Raw genomic sequence first — 22044 nt, forward strand, 5'->3', positions numbered from 1 at the left:
GTGCCTACCTTCTGATTTACCATTTTGTGATTAACGGACTTAGTTGCAAGGGTGAAAAGTTACAATCGATTCAAAATTATTTGGTCAAGGAGTCACTCTAAAAAAACATACAAAAAATAATTGTGAATCTGGTTGTCTCTAAGAACGGTGCTCAGTTGGGGCTAGGTTTCGCATCTGTAATAAGGGAAAAGAATCGAAGCGCAGTTTCTGCTTTGCACTCCCCTTCTTTGAACCTCTGTCTCTCACCTAAGAGTTCAGGTTATCATACCTGCTCTACCGCCTTCACAAGGTTATTCGGAGAGCCAAAGACACAGGAAAGTCCTCCGTAAGATTACGATGGGATCACAAGCATTAACAAAAAGGAGCGCCAATGTAGCAATGCAACGATCCTGACTGCTCAGTGTTCTTTGTTAAGTTCACAGAGCTACTGCTGTTCAGTTAAACGCATCTATGCCGTTCAGGGTGCTGTGCTGGGAAACAGCTGGGAACAGGTTGTGGACAGAATATCAAGCCAAGGCAGGAACAGCAGATGCACAACGGGGGGGGGGGGGGGGGGGGGGGGGGGGGATGGGGAAGGGAAGGGGGGAGGAGGGAGGCGGCGGGGAGGGGCGTTGTCAGAGGCACAGCAAAGGCACCAAGACAGGAAGGAGGGAGCAGCTCCGGGCTCTGACACGGGCTACAGGACTGGTCTGGCCTCTCTCCCAGATACGAGATGATAATAAGTGAGTTAAGAAATAAAGGGTTGGAAACAGCATGTACAATTTTTGACAGCATTTCCTCCTAGGCAGCCAGGATGACACATCAAAATAGGAAGCAAGAAAAACAGAAAACTCGGGCCCTTCTTGTAAAACGATTTTCTCTGGATAGCGCATGCCAAAAAAGAAGACGACAAAGATCCCGTACCCCCAAAAAAGGAACATGGAGTTAAAGAACGTTTCTGTCCTGCCCCCCACCCCCACTCCACCCCCTGGATTCTTGGCCCGCGTCCTTTGCAAGACAGTTTGAATCAGCCTCCGTGAAAGGGAAGGTCTTTTTTTGAGCAGAACCAGCCTGAACTTGACAAGAGCCGGTCTGAACTTCAACCGGTGCTCCTCTGGCCTGGCCTGGCGTGGGCGTTCTCTTCAGCCCGGCAATGCAACTGAAGCCAAGACAGGATCTGAGATCATAATGACGCACGACAGCCTCCTGCTCCCCGCATGCCCTGCTGGTTGGACAGAGCTAAACCACAGGAAGGTGCCACTAGCCAACTGGTTTTGGCCTACAACAGCAGCCTGCCCGGCTCCTTTCTGTTCTCGGAAGTTTAGGATGGAGGTGTGCTGAGCCGCAGAGAATAGGTAGCATGCTCCCATTCGGAGGGCCCGACTTCCTCAGAAGAAAAACAGTACTGAGCTCTCTTATTGATGTCACTTGCAGATTGCTAACTTTTGCTATGATCCAACTCTGCCAAAAGTTCATCGCATTCACCAGCAGAGACCTGTAAAAACTCTTTGGTTGGTGCTATAGACTGAATGTCTGTGTGCCCCCCCCCCACTCCCCCCTGCCTCCCACATTCATATGTGGAATCTTGATCCCCAGTACGATGGTGGTAGGGGGTGGAACCTTTGGGAGGTGATTGCATCATGAGGGTGAAGTCCTCACCAATGGGAGGTCTGCGGTTATAAAAGAGACCCCAGAGAGCTCCCTTGCCCCTTCTGCCCTGTGAGGACACGGTGAGAAGTTGGCAGTTTGCAGCCAGGAAGCAGGTTCTCACCAGACCTGAAATCTGCGGGGGCCTTGTTCTTGGACTTCCCGGCCTCCGGAACTGTGAGAAATAAATTTCTGTTGCTTATAAGCCATCCAGTCTACCGTATTCTGTTACAGCAGCCTGAACTGACCAACACAGCTGGATTCAAGGTCAGGGTGACCGCTGCAAATCCAAAGGAAATGGATCAAAGTCATTTGTTTAATTGATGAGGCAGGTGAAGAAGCATGCATTTAAAAGGATATGATATTTGGGGTGCCTGGGTGGCTCAGTTGGTTGAGCGCCCAACTTTGGCTCTGGTCATGATCTCGATCTCATGTTCATGGGCTGGAGCCCCTGCATCGGGCTCTGTGCTGACAGCTCAGAGCCTGGGGCCTGCTTTGGATTCTGCGTCCCCCACCTCTTTCTGCCCCTCCCCTGCTCAAGCTCTCTCTCTCTCTGTCTCTCAAAAAATAAAATAAAATGTTAAAAAAAAATTTTTTTTTAAGAAAGAAAGGATATGATACAAAAACAAAAGTGAAATCTCAGACACTAACAGAGGAAAAAGATAGATGAAAAGAGAAAACTGTCCATCAAGCTGCAGTACATTTATCGTTTTGTTGAGTCATATGAAAGCACCACACTAATCTATCATAATTCGCCTTGTTGTTCTTTTTCAGTGAGCAAAGACATAGAAAAGCATGTCGGAGGGGCGCCTGGATGGCTTGGTCGGTTAAGCGTCCGACTTCGGCGCAGGTCATGATCTCACGGTCCATGAGTTTGAGCCCCGCGTCGGGCTCTCTGCTGACAGCTCAGAGCCTAGAGCCTGTTTCAGATTCTGTGTCTTCCTCTCTCTCTGCCCCTCCCCTGTTCATGCTCTGTCTCTCTCTGTCTCAAAAATAAATAAAAATGTTAAAAAAAAAAGAAAAGAAAAGAAAAGAAAAGCATGTCTGAGGCCCAAGATAACTAGTTACAGGTTCTGTCGAAGTGAAGCCCTCTGTTCCCCTGGATCCCATCTGCTTCTTTTTTTCCAAAGCCGGTGGTTCCTCCAATCACCCCTTTCAGTTTTGTTTTACTTTCCAGAGGATTCTGCCCTCCTACTCACGGACCAGGAAAGGGAGTATTTGTTTTATCTAGCCTGACAACTCTGATTCTGGGGTTTTCTTTCAAGCCATCGGAGGCCAGGTTTACACTGGCACGATGGGACTGCATGATTTCTTTTTTTTTTTTTTTTTTTTTCCAATAATTTTTTTTTTATTTTTTTTTATTTTTTAATATATGAAATTTACTGTCAAATTGGTTTCCATACAACACCCAGTGCTCATCCCAAAAGGTTCCCTCCTCAATACCCATCACCCACCCTGCCCTCCCTCCCACCCCCCATCAACCCTCAGTTTGTTCTCAGTTTTTAACAGTCTCTTATGCTTTGGCTCTCTCCCACTCTAACCTCTTTTTTTTTTTTTTTTTTTTTTTTTCCCTTCCCCTCCCCCATGGGTTTCTGTTATGTTTCTCAGGATCCACATAAGAGTGAAACCATATGGTATCTGTCTTTCTCTGTATGGCTTATTTCACTTAGCATCACACTCTCCAGTTCCATCCATGTTGCTACAAAAGGCCATATTTCATTTTTTCTCATTGCCACGTAGTATTCCATTGTGTATATAAACCACAATTTCTTTATCCATTCATCAGTTGATGGACATTTAGGCTCTTTCCATAATTTGGCTATTGTTGAGAGTGCCGCTATAAACATTGGGGTACAGGTGCCCCTATGCATCAGTACTCCTGTATCCCTTGGATAAATTCCTAGCAGTGCTATTGCTGGGTCATAGGGTAGGTCTATTTTTAATTTTCTGAGGAACCTCCACACTGCTTTCCAGAGCGGCTGCACCAATTTGCATTCCCACCAACAGTGCAAGAGGGTTCCTGTTTCTCCACATCCTCTCCAACATCTATAGTCTCCTGATTTGTTCATTTTGGCCACTCTGACTGGCGTGAGGTGGTATCTGAGTGTGGTTTTGATTTGTATTTCCCTGATAAGGAGCGACGTTGAACATCTTTTCATGTGCCTGTTGGCCATCCGGATGTCTTCTTTAGAGAAGTGTCTATTCATGTTTTCTGCCCATTTCTTCACTGGGTTATTTGTTTTTCGGGTGTGGAGTTTGATGAACTCTTTATAGATTTTGGATACTAGCCCTTTGTCCGATATGTCATTTGCAAATATCTTTTCCCATTCTATTGGTTGCCTTTTAGTTTTGTTGGTTGTTTCCTTTGCTGTGCAGAAGCTTTTTATCTTCATAAGGTCCCAGTAATTCACTTTTGCTTTTAATTCCCTTGCCTTTGGGGATGTGCCGAGTAAGAGATTGCTACAGCTGAGGTCAGAGAGGTCTTTTCCTGCTTTCTCCTCTAAGGTTTTGATGGTTTCCTGTCTCACATTCAGGTCCTTTATCCATTTTGAGTTTATTTTTGTGAATGGTGTGAGAAAGTGGTCTAGTTTCAACCTTCTGCATGTTGCTGTCCAGTTCTCCCAGCACCATTTGTTAAAGAGACTGTCTTTTTTCCATTGGATGTTCTTTCCTGCTTTGCCAAAGATGAGTTGGCCATACGTTTGTGGGTCTAGTTCTGGGGTTTCTATTCTATTCCATTGGTCTATGTGTCTGTTTTTATGCCAATACCATGCTGTCTTGATGATGACAGCTTTGTAGTAGAGGCTAAAGTCTGGGATTGTGATGCCTCCTGCTTTGGTCTTCTTCTTCAAAATTACTTTGGCTATTCGGGGCCTTTTGTGGTTCCATATGAATTTTAGGATTGCTTGTTCTAGTTTCGAGAAGAATGCTGGTGCAATTTTGATTGGGATTGCATTGAATGTGTAGATAGCTTTGGGTAGTATTGACATTTTGACAATATTTATTCTTCCAATCCATGAGCAGGGAATGTCTTTCCATTTCTTTATATCTTCTTCAATTACCTGCATAAGCTTTCTATAGTTTTCAGCATACAGATCTTTTACATCTTTGGTTAGATTTATTCCTAGGTATTTTATGCTTCTTGGTGCCACTGTGAATGGGATCAGTTTCTTCATTTGTCTTTCTGTTGCTTCATTGTTAGTGTATAAGAATGCAACTGATTTCGGGACTGCATGATTTCTACTGAACGAAGGCCAAATGGCCAGGAGAAGTAACAGGGCAACAGCAGCTGGGAATTTCTCTCTCTGGGCCTAAGCTGACTCTTAAGTTCATGTCATATTCTTTTTTTTTTAGAACATTATTCTTCTATTATCACACAGATCTACTCTAGAACTTTCCTCGGGGTGGAGATGACTACATTCTGTATGGTCCTGCGTCGAATTACTGCTAACTTCGGTGACGTGAATTTTCCTCACTACAGTTATGAGTCGTGATGGTATTGAGTAACGGTTAAGGAAGCCAGAGGCTTGAGTCACTTTCTAGCTGTGCAACCGTGAGCAAGTTATGTGCCACAGTTTTCTTCATCTGCAAAATAGTGATGGACTAAGTGATTTTTGCTGTTATTATTACTGCCTCAGGTCTACAAGACAGAGGCTTCATTCTGAGGGCAAGGCCCAGCGCATCTATGACCCACATCTTTAACTCTTGCTGATCAGTGGGCCACCTATCCCTGACTAATAACTGGTTAAAAGAACATGAACTAATTCACATTCTCTATTTTCTCATTGTTCCGTCTCTTTCCACAAAGTCCTTCTTTGTTCCATCTCTTCTGCGTCAGCCTGACCAGAATGGTTTCTCCTGAACTTATTCAAGTCTATTCCTACTAGATAATCTGGATGGCTTTCCTTCTAACACGACCTCTGTTCAATAGCCCTCCCTCTGATCCTCCCTCTGATCAATAGCCCTCTATCCTTATTTCTTGCCTCATTCTTTTGTTTAAACCTCACACGCAGAGAGAAAAACAGCTTACCAACAAACTGGATTACTCAGGCGTCGCTGTGGGGAATTGGAAAATGGCCCCGCCACTCTAGAAAACAGGTTGGCAGTTTCTTAAAAAGAAACTATCCACTGCCTGGCCCCCTCTGGGATGACAGGCAAATCAGGGAGGCGGGGCAGGGTCACTGTGCCTCCTCTAGCCTCGTGTTCCCTGCTCTGGAAAAGGAGACAGGACAGCGTGGAGAATTTAGAGACCCCAATTTAGAAATGCTTTAGGAGATGTTTCTTCAGTTTCTTATGGGCCACACCAGTAACTAAAGTGACCCTGTGCCAAGACAGAGAAAAAAAAGCTGCAGGTTTGTGTTTGTCTGCTTTGAACACCCAGAATCCCAATCTTATGTCATAGCCCTGGTACACGGAATTCATTTACATGGGTGATCAATTAATGTGCAATATCTGCTTGGGAGTTCTCGCTCTTCTGAACCCACTAAACATGGTCTTGAAAGCCGTGTGAAGATAAATTCACTAGCTACAGAAATGAAGATGTTGTCAGCAGATCTTACTGTTCTAGGCAGGTTTGTTTTTGTTTTTGTTTTTTTTTCCAATTAATAATGCTGCTTTACCTCAAGAATATGTTTTCTTTAAAAAAATGTGCAGCGGCGTGCATGTAATCCAATGTGGCAGCCACCTTACCATGAGATGACCGGGTTGCTTCCTCACAGACATCCTTGTTGCCTCCCCACCATGTTCTGGATCCGGGGAATGGATCTCTTAGGAATGGACTCATCGGCAACCAAGTGACTCTGATTTTTATCACACAAATAGAAGAGGCAAAAGCCAACCAGTAACAGTGATAGAACAGAAAACAATAGGGAAATGAGTATAGCCCAAAGTTCTCCAAGTGTACAAAGAAAAGGTATTAAGTTTCTCAGGATCCACATAAGAGTGAAAACATATGGTATCTGTCTTTCTCCGTATGACTTATTTCACTTAGCATAACACTCTTTCCAGTTCCATCCACGTTGCTACAAAAGGCCATATTTCATGGGGGAGGGGAAGGGAAAGAAAAGTTAGAGAGGGAGGGAGGCAAACCATAAGAGACTCTTAAAAACTGAGAACAAACTGAGGGTTGATGGGGGTGGGATGGAGGGGAGGGTGGGTGATGGGTACTGAGGAGGGCACTTTTTGGGATGAGCACTGGGTGTTGTATGGAAATCAATTTGATAATAAATTTCATATAAAAAAAATAAAAGAAAAGGTATTAGTATTATGTTTAAATGAAGTATTTATCTACACTGGTTTTCTCTTAAAAGCAAAAAGAAAGCTCTATCTGAATTCATCCAACAACTGATCTTGTATCCGTCACTTTTAAAATACATAATAATGTGACAGCTAATTTGGTATTCAAATTTATCTTGAATGACAAAAACTTAAAACCGATTGTTTTTGTATTTGTATTTGTCACACTATTGTTGAACCATTGTCAACAAGAAATACACTTTGTTTTACTACTGATGACGAAATCACACTAAACTGTAAATCAAAAGTTATTATCATGCTTCCCTAGATCATTCCCTATAACTCAAACTATAAATACGCTGGGATTAGAAGTGAAGCTGTGAATTTTCTGAAGGAAACTAGGGCAAATATTTCAAAGTTGCAAGTTTTCCTAATGAAGACTAAATAAGCAGACTTCAGTTTCTTTTCATACCTTAGACAGGTATTTTTTCAGTCTAACTATGTTGTTTCTGAGATGTACTCTTCTGTGCATGTATCTCATAAACTGAGGACATATGACAGTGATACCAAAGGAAAGGTAACTGTCATAGTAGTCATTTTTGGATCATTCCCTTTTGATACGATTGTATGTAAATAGAGATACCTGCTTCTTTATTTCTCATTTATTAACTGTATTTAATAAAAATTAGTTGGCTATGCAGTATTATTACCCACTTCTTTTGCCACCTAGATTTAAGAGGGTATATTTAACATATTGAATCTCGATAAATTAATAAACAAGTAAATAGAATATTACATTAAGGTATGATATTTAACATGTATTGTCTAAATCAAATTTCCTATGTAAATAAGTGGGTTATTTGGGGCAAAAATGAAGTATCATACAACCCAGCAGTTGTATTCCTGGGCATTTATCCCAGAGACGTAAAGATTTGTGTTCACAAAAAAGAACCCTGAAAGTGAATGTTCATAGTATAGTTTATTTGTGTTTATAATCATAAAATGGAAACAATCCAGATGTTCTTAAGTGGATGAGTAAACATACTGCATATCCATACCATGGAATGCTACTCATCAATATACAGAAATTAACCACCAATATGTACACGATCTAAAGAGCATTTGGCTGAATGAGAAAAAACAATCCCAAAAGGTAACATACTATAGGATTCCATTTGAACACGTTCTTGAAATGATGAAATTATAGAACTGGGGAACAGAGTAGTGCTTGCCTAGGATTAAGGAGGGGGTGAGGGTGAGAAGGAAGCGGATATGCCTATAAAAGGACAACATGAAGGATGGGACTGTTGTGTATCTTGACCGCATCTTGGTTTTAATATTGTACCGTCCTGTTGCAAGATGTCACCACTGGGGGAACCTGGGTATGGAGCAAACCTGGTCTCCGTATTATTTCTGTGTATTATTTCAACCGCATGTGAACCAGCAATTATCAAGGCGAAAAAAAAAAAAAGTTTCAGAAAAACGATTTGTGAATTTTTATTTGCCCTTCTTATTTTATTTTCCATTTGGATTAATTTGCATGTCTATACGTATATATGATACCTTTTATTTATTATTCTACATTCGGTCTCATTTAAAAAAAAAAAAAAAAGGTTTCTTTTAAGCTGGGTGTCTTTGTTACATTTAGAGGCATACAGATCTATAAAAATATAAACACACAGTGATTTCCCTGAGAGTTTTGACCCACCTTTTCATCAAAGTTCCTCTCTCTTTTCTCATGGTTTTAAATTTTTGTCATCTATTTTAGCATCTGCAAAATCATAAAATGAGGAAGTAGCAAAGGTGTTTTTGCACAAAGTGTCTGTAAATACACAGGTAGACGGCGGCAGGTATTGGAAGCATCGTGTTTGGGAAGGGGGGCAGAAACCTCACGCCAGAAAGCCTGGAATCTTTGCGGTGACGGTCAACAGCGCTGGTGGCCCGGAGCCATGTGGCATGCGAGCCCCGCGAGCCCGGTCGCAGCGCCCCAGCTGGGAGCTGCAGGATCCATCGCCACAGTGATTTAATAGCGGCCCCGTGCGGCAGCGGCGGGAACTGCAGGTGTTCCGCGGCAAACTGGGCCCCTGGGCCCACGCTGGGGTGCAGCGGGTCAGGGGCACACTCCATCCCTGTTCCACTCCGGGAAGTGGGGCACAGGGGGCTGAGTGACCGGCTACTCCTTCTCACATGCACTGGACCACCCTCTGGAGTGCCCACAACGGAGGACTTCGGGGGAGAAGGGCAATGAAGATTTCCGCAATGAAAGCCAATTTTCCAACACGTGGTTGCTCTCCATCATCCCCATCTCCATCATCCTTTTAATTTTCTTTTCTTTTCTTTTTTTCGCTCTGGTGGTGTTGTTACAGGGCATCCCACCCTGGGTTATTTTTCCCCTTCAGGATTTGATTTGCTCCTATTCTTCCCCATCTCACTAAGAGGCACTCTCATCCACCCACATACATCCTCAAGCCAAAACCTTGAGTCACCCCTAAATTCCTCTCTCCCCTCCTTCTACATGAGCAGGTCCTGTTGGCTCCCCTTCCAAACACATCTTTTATGCTACATCTCCACCACCACCTCCATGGTCCAAACTACTCATGTCTCTCTCTCTCTCTGTCTCCAAGCTCCCGTAGATCTCCCTCCATCGTTGCTAGACAATGGCCCTCCTGAAACATGAATCAAATTCTGGCATCCCCTGTTGAGAAGCTAGTTCCTTCCTACCTTCCTAACATCCTCTGTTTACTAGATTTCAGCCACATGGGCCACAGTGTCATCTTTGACCATGACAAACCCTTTGGCACGGGCTAGGGAAGGCTCTCCCTCGGGATGACCGCCTTATTCTCATCCTTCGGGTCTCAGTTCAAATGTCTCACCTCCATGGAGAGGCCTTATCTAAATTAGAACCCCACACCTAATGACTCCAGCCACTTTCTCTTTCCTATCACCATGTTTTCCCCTTAATAGCAACTCTGTAAGATAACAGGAGAGTCTGGTATTTATTTATATGTTGTCCATCCATCAAGTTCCAAAAAGCAGAGATTGTGTTTATTTTGATCACAGTTCAATTCCTAGCACGTCACAGACTGTCAGTTTAGAGAAGTCATTCAATAAATATTTTTGAATTAATACACTTCTTCTATTTAAAAAATGGGGGGTGAAGGGATAAACATGGCTACTACACCATGGAAACACAGAAGAAGGTATGAGAACTACACAGTAGGGATTCACCCACTTCAAGCAACAGCACGGATTTTACGTGAAGTCAGACAAACCCCTTCCCTGAAATATAGTAAGCAATCCTGTGGGCTTGCTTGCTTGGGAATGGGATACATCTACCAGAAGTAGGTTTAAAAAAAAAAACAAAAAACAAAAAAACAAAAAACAGATGACAGAACTGAAATACAGACATTAAGGGAAATGAGTAATGTTATACTAAGTATTGTTTATAAATCCAGATCATAATTCATAAAGTATGTTACAAAAGGGAAAATCTAAAGTAAGGTTGTTCTTGTAACTCTCACACAAAAGAAACTTCTAGAAGAGCTGAGGGCCTGGGAATACTATGCAACTTTTGCATGGGAGGAAGGAATTTTGCCTTTTGAAAAGAACAAAACTCTTAGGACCCAGATAAAGCATGCCTTTTAAAAACTGATTTCACAGTAACTATTCTATACATTTTGAGAAATCTTGGTACTACTTAGAGGCATATCAAATTAATTCATTTATTTCCCTGTTAATAAAGAAAAGGTATATTCACAGAATTAGTGCATTTAGAATAAAAAGTAAACAGAGGAATCAGGAGACCTGGAGTCAATAACCTCTTGACGGACAAATTCGATCACCTAAAAACACAAACTTGCTGATTCTCAACCGCTCTTCTCACACTTAATGTTTCACACATGGCTGGTTCAACGGGCCAGCTTTTCAGGAAAGCCCAACACAGGATTCTCCAAAAATATGTTGAGACTTTCAGGATGGTGGTGTAGGTAGGGTCTGTGGGGTTTTACGTGTAATAGTAAGAAAACCCCTTTCAACTTTGATGTTCAAGGCCAGGAGCCATCAGTCTCCCCACGGGTATCCATCCAGGATTCTTAGGGCTAGATTTCATCAGGTAAGAGAGCAGTTTTCTCTTCCTCTGTGCCGAGGATATTTTGGAGTTTCGATCTGTGTTGAAGGGAAAAAGAGGAGTACCATACTATTTCTCATCTTAAAAAGACCCAGTACCTACACCTCTGCCTTTCCCCTTAAATGCCATCTACCAAGTGATGAGGCTTACAGTGCCCAGAAATCTTCTGCCTGAAGGAAGGGTGTAAAATGGCTATTTCTTTTCCACTGCCCTGGGCTGACTTTTCTTTTTTTAATGTTCACTTTTTTTTTTTTTAATGTTTTTGTAATGTTTATTTATGCTTGAGAGAGAGTCAGAGAGAGACAGAGCGTGAGAGGTGGAGGGGCAGAGTGAGAAGGAGTCACAGAATCCGAAGCAGGCTCCAGGCTCTGAGCTGCCAGCACAGAGCCCGACGAGGGGCTCAAACCCATGGTCTGTGAGATCATGACCAGAGCTGACGTTGGATGCCTAACCGACTGAGCCACCCAGGAGCCCCTAATGTTTACTTATTTTGAGAGAGAGAGAGAGAGAGCACATGATCAGGGGAGGGTCGGCGGGGGGGATCCCAAACAGGCTCCACGAGTCAGTGCAGAGCACATGAGGGGCTCCAACCACGAACCCAACTGTGAGATCATGACCTGAGCCGAGATCAAGATCTCATGGGTAACCAGCTGAGCCACCCAGGTGCTTCGAGGGCTGATTTTTAAAGGGGAAAAAATAAGCCCAAGAACCGACCATACCTTCTTCTCTGTGCGTGCTCCCACAGGTAAAACAAGCCCATCGCCAATCCCTTTAACACAGTGAAAGGGGCAGTTAATGCCAACGCTCCAAATAACACTTCTCTGCAAATGCCAGGAAGATGAACACAAAAGGCTACTCACACTTGTCAGAGCCCAAAGACCTTGCACAGCAGCTGCCCATTCAAAGCCAATTTTCTCATAAAGAAATCCACCCAGTGTGGGTCCCATAAAAGCACTAAGAAAAGAAGAAAGCGTATTCAATAGTGTAAAAAAAAAAAAAAAAAAAAAAAAAAGAATTATTTCCTAAAGGCCGCATGATCCCTCAATCATAGACCTTCATTAAATTGGACTGTAAGTACTGAAGACAGAAGCCAATTCCTGGACGGAGCACTGGGTGCGACAAAACCGATTCTACCCGATCATGATGATGTTTAACGCTTTTTAAACAATTCTAAAATTATAACTGCTTCTAAAAAGTTGGTGCCTTACATAAACATTTTAAAAACGTGACATGCACGCAAAAGAACCCTTATATGATTCTCTCTATTGTTCTCAATAATTGTATTTAAAATAACTCAAGTCTGGACATATTTATTGAGATATTCTACAGTTCCAGCATACATTTATTCCTCAGGAATAGCAAAGAATAAAAACAAAACAAATGAAGAATACTGAGACATGACCTGTTAAAGGAACTTAGAAAGGTCACTTAAGACAAAGTATATAGGGACCATTTTGATTAGGTATTCAACTGCTGGTAAAAACCAGTGATCTTGGAGTCAGAGGGTGTGGGGTTAGGACTCCAACTCTGCCCTAAATGAATTAAGTGCCTTTGGGCACCTCATCAGACCTCTCGGTGTCAGTTTCTTCAGGCAAATGCAGATAGTATTTTCCATCTTGCAGGTGTGAACGAAATGGCTACTCACCCAACTGACCACATGGCACTGAAGAGCCCCGACACAAGTCCCAAGGTACTTAATCCTTCTTCAAATCCATTTTCGCTGCAAAGAGATAAGAGTAGATCTGTTATGGACAGGGAAACCTGCGTGAAAGCAAAGAACAGTGTGTGACAAATAAATTAAGAGACTGGGAATAATCTGGGGGCACCTGGGTGACTCACTGGGGTAAGCGTTCGACTTTGGCTCAGGTCACGATCTCCTGGATAGTGGGTTAAACCCCTGTGTTGGGCTCTGTGTGGACAGCTCAGAGCCTGGAGCCTGCTTCGGATTCTGTGTCTCCCTCTCTCTGCCCCTCCCCTGTTCACACTCTGTCTCTCAAAAATGAATAAACGTTAAAAAAAAATTTTTTTAAAGAGACTGGGAATAATCTGAACAAAACCAACAGACAGAACACTCCGTCTCCAAGATAAAAGCGAATCTAATCTGAAGGAATTTTCATAGTTACCTCTACTCCATGGTTTTCTAAAAATAATTTTACTGCATATCTAAAACATGATATTAAGAATCATGACCCATTTGCATGAAGTCTCATAAAAATACATAATTAAGAAATTCTTTTTTTTTATGTTCTATTTATTTTTGAGAGAGAGAGGGTGAGCAGGGGAGGGCCAGAGAGGGGGGGACAGAGGCTCAGAGGTGGGCCCCCTGCTGACAGCAGCAAGCCCATGTGCAGCTCGAACCCGCGAACCCGTGAGATCATGACCGGAGCAAAAGTCGGACGCTCAACCGACTGAGCCACCCAGGCGCCCCTGAGAAATTCTTAAAATGAGATGAACATGCAAAGAGAATAATGGGCAACTTTTAGAAAAACACGGAGGCAACTCACTATTCCTCAGAGAATACTGAGTCAACCCAGTGGATCTCCTCCCTGCTCTAGTTCACATGGTGTTCTTTACCATCATGCCTAGTAAACAACACCGATGGCCAAGTGACAAATACCCGGCGCGAGACTGTGATTCATAATAAGAAATATATATCTGGTCTCCCTCCTGTTTGCAGCATAGAACCCATAACACCCTTGGAATTTCCTAAGTGATTAAAACAATTTCAAGTACCTTTTTTGTTATGTTCATGTGGTGGCTTTTAGGGGGCTGGTTGCCCAGAGAGTCAACCATGTGATTAGAGGGGTTAGAACTTCCAACCCCAAGACCAGAACCCCCCACCTCTGAGAGGGGCCAGGCTGGAGATGGAATCAATGGCCAATGGTGAGTGATTTAACCAATCAGCAGTACGTAAGCGTCCACAAAAATCCCAAAAGGACAGGGCGAGAGAGCTGCTGAGTTGGTAAACCAGACCCTTTCCACATGCCAGTGTGCCAGGGCTCCAAAACCCACAAGGACAGAAGTTCCTTTGTTCAGGTTACTCTTTGTGTCTTTTCGTCTGGTTGTTGATTCGTATCCTCTAATCTCTTTTGTAACAAATCACTGAATCTAACAAGTACGCTGGATTCCTGAGTTCTGTGAGTCACTCTAGCAGATTAATTGAATCTAAGGAGGTTGTCAAGGGAACCTCTGATGCACGGGCCAGTCAGTCGGAAGCACATGTGAACTTGTAACTAGCACCTGAAGCAGAGGGCAATCTGTGGGACGGAGTCCCTCACCTGTGGGATCTGATGATATCACCAGACGGATAGTCTCAGAACGGAGTTGCATTGTAGGACACCTAGCTGGTTTGGGAGAATTGCTTGGTGGTGTGGGAGCTGCCCCCTCTCCCGACCCCGCACTGGAAATGGGACTAGAATCATTTTACCTGGTCATTGTGTGCCCTTGTATGAACCTTCTCCATGAGAAGGAAACAATGCTGAGGGCTTTCCGTTGTGCTTTAGCTTTTCAAAAGTGTTTCTGTTCCTAGGCATCAACCAAGCCAAGCCTCCATCCACAACTCATTTTACCTATCATTGTATAATATTACCATATATTACCTATCATTGTATAATATTACCATATACGGTAAAACCTTGCATTGCAAGTAACTTGTTCTACGAGTGTTCTGTAAGACGGGCAAACATTTCTCACAAATTTTAACTTGATAAATGAGCGACTGTCTTGCAACAAGAGTAGCATGTGACCATGAATGGGACAGGATCACAACTGAGGCAATGATTCTTCTCTCTCACTGCAAGACTGTGGGCGATCATCAATGCAATGTCACATTTCCTCAAAATCCTCAAAAAGAGGCAAAGGCGAGTGTCATTGGATAGGTTCCTTGTTAAAGTTGCACGAAAAAAAAAAAAAACAACAACAAGATTCCATTGAGCCAGTAGATAGCAGAGATTCCATTAGTGATAGTGAAAGTCATTCTACACAATAACCTTCCTCTCTCATCTCCCTCACACCAGCCACGAAGGTTTTCAAAGGTACGTGCAGGTTAATTTGTTTATCTTTCTTTATATTTTGTGCTTTATTATTTTGTATTATATTATAGTATTATAATCATTTTTATATGAATATTTTTGGGTTGTGGAGCGAATCATCTGAATTTCCATCATTTCTTAAGGGGAAATTCGATTTGATATACAAGTGCTTTGGATTATAAGCATGTTTCTGGTCACAAACCAAGGTTTTACTGTATTTTCATTTCAATTACAGTATTATTGCATGCAGTATTTATATCAGAATATTGTGTGACATAAAATCATGAAGATTTGGTCTTGTGGAAAAAAAAAATCCAACATCCTACAAAATTGAGAAATTCAAGAAAGCCTGTGATGCTCACTGCTATTTGCAACACAGCTCCGCAAGCACAGAGGTAACTTACTATGCACAACTGAGAATCTCCGGGAAGGTTGGAATGATACTCATTCCAGCAGAGACGCCATTCAGGACTAATATCAGCACCAGCAGCCAGAGCTGGCTGCAAAAGAGTTTTGGAAAAAGAAACAAAACAAAACAACATGAGCATGTTGATAGACACAGGGCTCAAGTTAAGGAGGGCAGGCTGAATCCCAGAGAAGCGTGCTTCTGAGATGGCATCACTAGTCGGCCTCATTCCCATCTGATCCCACTTCATTCAGAGACAGCACCCTCTGGCTCCTCCCACTTTGAGGGGGGTGGCGAATCAATTCACCACGATACCTCAATTTCTTTGGTCACATATATCACATGCCCTCTTATCACCATACGGAATCTTTTCAAAATTGGTTAAATGTTAACGCTGCTCCTTCAATCACTTGGCTTTGAAATTCAATGGACAGAAAAAAATGGCATAGAAGGGAACTGGTAAAGAAGGGCAGGAACTAACTAATTTGCTCGGCTTCCCACACTGAATGGCTTAACATCCATTACCCCCATTGAATCCTTGCAGCAATATTCTGCCAAGTAAGCACCATCATCAGCTCCTTTTTGGAGATAAGAACACTAAGGCTCTCGGAAGCTAAATGATTTGCCGGAGTTCACACACCTAGTAAGTGGCAAAGCAAAATGCAAACCCAAATGTGAAGGACTCTGAAATCCTTGCCCTTTCCATGTCACACTTGATCCCAGAACCAGCTGAAAGCTCTAAGCTCCCTTTATTTTAGCAAATACATTACCCTTAACAAGCTCCAATGAGCCGGTACCACATGCTAAGAATAATACAGAAACAAACAAAAAAAAGACTTGATCCCAGACTCAAGGATTGAGAAAGAGTAGGGGAAAAAACCCCACGTTTTAACAGCTATCAACCAAAGGGAGGCAGCAACAAATGCTATTTTCAAAATAAAGTACAAATAAGCGTGCAATTGAAACACAAAGGGAGAAGCGTTTTTCGCATTTGATCCAGATGTGATGATGCATTTTCTATCTGCTTGTAGCAGTGCCACCTTCTGGTAAGGTAGAATACTGCCAGTCCAACCCAACAATTCAATAGAGTCTTAAATCAAGGTAGTTATTTAAATAATAAGGTTCAAAATACGAAACCATACCAGCAGCACACAAAAAATTTCTGTAGTAATTCTTAATGTTATTCAGCCAAAAATACAGAAGAAGGAAAAAACATTACCTTTGAATGTGCAAGACCGGGATAGGTCCCAAGAGCATGTAGCATCCGGCTGTGATTATGTTTCCCAAAACCAGAAACCATTTCCTGAGATGCTGGTAAAGAGAAGGAGAGTCCGAAAAAACCCCTGAGAGGTAAAGCCCCTCCACAATCAAAGGATATACACAAAAATCACTGAAGAACACAAGCCCTGACATTGAAAAATCCAAATACATCGAAGAAAATGAAACTTTACATTTAAGAGAAAATAGGTAGATGGTAAACAGAAAAGCGAGACAATATACCCAAGATAGGGAGTTTCTAAGGACAAGGATTCCTTGGGAAGGGAGTGTATTGTAGATTTTACACATGATGAACTATCCCCAAAGTAACAATTTAAAAAGCAGCCATCCTGGGGCGCCTAGATGGCTCAGTCGGTTAGGCATCTGACTTAGGCTCAGGTTCATGAGTTCAAGCTCCATGTCGGGCTCTGTGCTGACAGCTCAGAGTCTGGTACCTGTTTTGGATTCTTTGTCTCCCTCTCTCCCTCTGCCCCTCTCTTACTCGCTCTCTCTCTGTCTCTCTCTCTCTCTCTCTCTCAAAAAATGAATAAACATTTAAAAAAATAAATAAAATTGGGGCGCCTGGGTGGCTCAGCCGGTTGAGCGTCCAACTTCGGTTCAGGTCATGATCTCACAGTTGACGAGCTTGAGCCCCGCATTGGGCTCTGTGCTGACAGCTCAGAGCCTGGATGGAGCCTGCTTTGGATTCTGTGTCTCCCTCTCTCTCTGCCCCTCCCCTGCTCATGCTCTGTCCCTGTCTCAAAAATAAATATAAACACTTTTTTAAATAAATAAAATAAATAAAAATAAAAACACAGTCATCACAAGGAACCACCTAGTAGATACAGTACCTGAAAAATTCACACTATTTAAAAAGCACCCAATAAAATTACTCCTTTTAAACTACTTGAATGCAGGCTGAAAATTCTAGGAGTTAAATAGCTGCTCAGTTAAATAAGACTGTCTTAAAACAAGCTCCAATCACTGTTTAAGACACTTGCTTTTTGTCACCTGGGTTACTAAGTAATCTCTATGTAATTTAGGTTGTGATAAATGTTTATGCAAGTTTAACAAAGAGAGGAAATGCAAACAAGTAAAAAGCACTAAAGCCACAGAAGCTTGGTATTTGGTTAACAGTACTTACTAGTACTGTTTACCAGCATCTGGAGTGAATGGTTTAGACCTAAGCAAAGGAGAACAGAAGGGAATTTCTATCAGGATAGCTACAGGATAAGCAATGTACATTTATGTAGCTACTCCTTTCATTCCCACAGAAAAAAACTAAATTTTAATCTCCTCTCAGTCTGACCGAGCCCTAATTAGGGACTCTGCCCTAATTACTTTATTTTTTTAAATGCTTATTTATTTTTGAGAGAGAGCGTGAGTGGGGCAAGGGCAGAGAGAGAATCCCAAGCAGGCTCCGCACTGTCAGTGCAGAGCCCGATGTGGGGCTTGAACTCACCATCCGTGAGATCATGACCTGAGCTGAAATCAAGAATCGAACGTTCCACTGACTGAGCCACCCAGGAGCCCCCTGCCCTAATTATTAAGGCCAATCCGTGTATTTTGCATCAAGTGAGTTTCATCCTTTAGAGAGTCTAATCCAATAGTTTTTCAATAGCCTTGTTAGCACAGACCCCTTTTCCCCAGAAGAAGCAATTAAAAGTGAATGTTCTCTGAGTGATGGCAGGTTGGAAGACATGGGAACCTCTCCATCAACTCCAAAAATTGAATATAGTACAATTTAAGTGTTCTCACCCCCTCAAGTAAAAAAAAAAAAAAAAAAAAAACAAAAAACAGAGAGATAATACAGAGGTGATGGCTGTGTTAATTAACTTGACAGAGGACATCCTTTCACAATGTATTCGGATCCCAAATCACCATGATGCACACTTTAAATATCTTACAATTTTATTTCTCAATTAAACAGTAATAAGCTAATTTTTTTTTAAAATTTGAATGTCAATTCTAATCAATGGACCTCTAGACTTCCAGAAGTACAGCTGGAAAGCTCACCAATCTAAATACACAAAGGTGTTTCTCAAACGTAGGTTAAGTGTACGTACTGGTATTTTATCACTCAGTAAACCAAACAGCGGTGAAGAAATGGCATAGGATAGTGCCAAACCCAGGAATACCAGTCCCACATAGCCAGCTGGTAAATTAAACTGTAAAAGAAATTTTTTATTAGAGTTACACCAGTAAGTCATTTTTTACATAAACAAAAATCTTTTCTTTATTTATTTTTTAAATTTTTTTTAACGTTTATTTATTTTTTGAGACAGAGAGAGACAGAGCATGAATGGGGGAGGGTCAGAGAGAGGGAGACACAGAATCTGAAACAGACTCCAGGCTCTGAGCTGTCAGCACAGAGCCCGATGCGGGGCTCGAACTCACGGACCGTGAGATCATGACCTGAGTTGAAGTCGGCCGCTTAACCGACTGAGCCACCCAGGCGCCCCAATCTTTTCTTTTTTTTAAAAAAAAAAAAAGTTGATTTATTTACTTTGAGACAGAGAGAGAGAATGAATGGGCAGGGAAGGGCAGAGAGAGAGGGAGAGAAAGAATCTCAAGGAGGCTCCGTGCTATCAGTGCAGAGCCCGATGCAGAGCTCAAACTCATGAACCGTGAGATCATGACCTGAGCCAAAATCAAGAGCTGGACACTTAACCGACTGAGCCACCCAAGTGCCCCACACATAAATCTTTTCTACACACTTCTTCAGCTCTTGTTATCTACCATGAGCCCACTATTAACACTTAGCATCCTCCCTAATTTTGGTCTTACTTTTTTAAATGGATTACTTTTTCTTTACGAGGGGGAAAAAAATCTAATCAGAGGTCAAAAGTCCTAGATATCTTGTTTTGCAGCATTTGATATTGTACGTATAAATTTGTTTCTATGAACCATAGTATTTTCACATATATTTTGACGTTTAAACCAGTGCTGCATAAACTTTATGTGCATCAGAATTACCCAGAGAACTTTTTTTTTTAATGTTTGTTTACTTATTTTGAGAGAGTGAGCATGAGAGCAGGGGAGGGACAGAGAGAGAGGGAGAGAGAGAGAGAATCCCAAGCAGCACAGAGCCAGACACAGGGCTTGAACCTTGAGATCATGACCTGAACAGAAATCAACAGTTGGTCCCTTAACTGACTGAGCCACCGAGGCACCTCCCAGAGAACCTGTTAAAAGGGTTTCTTAGTTGGATCCAGGGCTAACATGCTTTGGTTCAAGGGATGGAAAAAAACAAAAAGGTTCTTAGGCTTCAGACCTAGAATTTCTGATTCAAAAGGTATGAGATGGGACCAGAGATTCTGATTTGTAATAAGCAACTAGGCGATGCTTACTGTCCACGGACTGCAGTATACTGATGTGAAAAACCCAGAGGATAATATCTATTCTATCCATTTCAAAGGGATGCTAATATCTAATTTAAAGAATCACACAGTATGACACTTTACAAAAGGCTTTTAAAACAGTAAGTTAACCACATCACTCTGTGATATTGTTACTATTACCAGCATGATACAAACACCTTTCTTTGGTTAACTGAGTTGTTTTCATTTCCTTAATTTCCTTAACTGATTTTCTTAAGTAAGCACATGAGATTTATATAGGAGTCCATGTACATTTCAACAACTTTATGACAAATTAGTCCCTGAAAGATACGAGGAGGAAGAAAAAAGTCAGAGATGTCTTCTTCCGGTTTTATAACTGGTCAAGACAGCATGGAGCCCTCGCAGCCTAAAAGGCTGGGTCACCAGTGACTGGACAGTGAACTGTCAATTCAAACAATGATGTAAAGTCAGAAGAATGGCAATAGGATAAAAAAACTTTCTATAAAAAAACAGGAAAACTCAAAGATGTATTTTTTTTAATTTTTTTTTAATGTGTTATTTATTTTTGAGACAGAGAGAAATAGAGCATGAGCAGAGGAGGGGCAGAGAGAGAGGGAGACACAGAATCCGAAGCAGGCTCCAGGCTCTGAGCCATCAGCACAGAGCCTGAGGCAGGGCTCAAACCCACGAACCGTGAGATCATGACCTGAGCCGAAATCGGACGCTCAACCGACTGAGCCACCCAGGTGCCCCTCAAAGATGTATTTCTCACTGTATTTAGAAAATGACACTTGTAAAGATTTTTTATGAAATAGACATGCGCAACTGGGATTTACCAGACATTGGCTAAGATATTTTTTCCTCATGTGGGCAGAAATTCTTAAGAAGATACAAAAATGACTCCTGGAGAGATACACTGTTGATGTGACTGGAATGTGTCCTCATAAATACAAAATATGTTTCTTGTTACCTTATGGATGCTCACTGCTTAAACAAGATATTATATTATTTTCTAAGCCTTGGGCAAGGCACCAAAATGACAGTGTCCACGTTTATCTTTTTGGATATTTCACAAACACAAAACCGTCCCTAGTGCCGTTGAGGAGTTGTGTTTCTGGTAACGGCTTTTTTAATTCCAGTACCTCACATAAAGTCAGCATGGGCCACAATTAGATTTCTACCTCGATAAACACATGTTAATCCTTCAGTATAATTAACTACCAGAGTTGGTCATATACTTTATCACATCATTGATAATCCTTTTTTCAGAAATATCTAAGAGTGGGGCGCCTGGGTGGCTCAGCCGGTTAAGCCTCCGACTCTAGCTCAGATCATTATCCCAGGGTCAGGGGATCGAACCCCACACTGGGCCCCACTTCAGGCTATGCACTGAGGACAGAAACTGCTAAAGATTCTCTCCCTCCCTCAGCCCTTCTCCCTCACTCATGCTCTAACCTCTCTCTCTAAATTAAAAAAAAGAAGAGAAGGAAAAGAAATATCTAAGAGCAAATCTCTACAACAACCCTTTACATTCAGAATTTATTTTCCAGTACTAAAGAAGAAGAAGAAGAAGAAGAAGAAGAAGAAGAAGAAGAAGAAGAAGTCGTCATCTCGGTTCCTTTCTACCATCCCAGATTAATATATTCCATAGTCATTCAATTATACGTAACAGCCTAAAAAGTAAGTGGACCCACAGGGGACCTGTTAGTGAAGAACATTAAATGAGCTACGGAGTACCCCAGATGCTTCACTGGAATTCAAACAAGTAGAGGAAAAGTGTCCTTGTCAAGCACTCAGGATAATTCCCAAGCCAGACATGTGATGACTCAAGCAAGACCTTGAAAAAGAGACCAATGTTTGGGCCACTCGGTGAAAAGCTTCTTTCACTTGCCCTGAATCAGACCCCTGGTGAAAGGGATGTCACAGAGGGAGGGGACAGGCTGTGTTGGGGTGTAGATCTCATTCTGTCTCCTCACAGCCACTCGGGAGTCTTTCTACAGAGTGGGGCCCCAGAGCAAGCAA

The 22044-nt window shown here is 42.2% G+C and overlaps 1 protein-coding gene and 1 pseudogene across 1 annotated transcript in view; one reads left to right on the forward strand and one right to left on the reverse strand.

Annotated features, from left to right (window-relative positions):
- Positions 1-5036: 5036 nt before the first annotated feature.
- LOC122220767 lies at positions 5037-9669 on the forward strand (annotated as a pseudogene).
- SLC18B1 (solute carrier family 18 member B1) overlaps positions 8370-22044 on the reverse strand; it is a 29117-nt gene continuing 15442 nt past the window's right edge. Inside the window, exons 8-14 of the mRNA XM_042939860.1 lie at positions 18748-18849; positions 16644-16735; positions 15423-15518; positions 12633-12707; positions 11848-11941; positions 11707-11756; positions 8370-11025 (exon numbers count right to left, since the gene is read on the reverse strand). Coding sequence (XP_042795794.1) covers positions 10959-11025; positions 11707-11756; positions 11848-11941; positions 12633-12707; positions 15423-15518; positions 16644-16735; positions 18748-18849 — 576 coding nt within the window. The 3' untranslated portion in view covers positions 8370-10958. The remainder of the gene's footprint in view (positions 11026-11706; positions 11757-11847; positions 11942-12632; positions 12708-15422; positions 15519-16643; positions 16736-18747; positions 18850-22044) is intronic.

The sequence above is a fragment of the Panthera leo genome, chromosome B2 (assembly GCF_018350215.1).
Source record: "Panthera leo isolate Ple1 chromosome B2, P.leo_Ple1_pat1.1, whole genome shotgun sequence".
In the NCBI taxonomy this organism is placed as follows: domain Eukaryota; kingdom Metazoa; phylum Chordata; class Mammalia; order Carnivora; family Felidae; genus Panthera; species Panthera leo.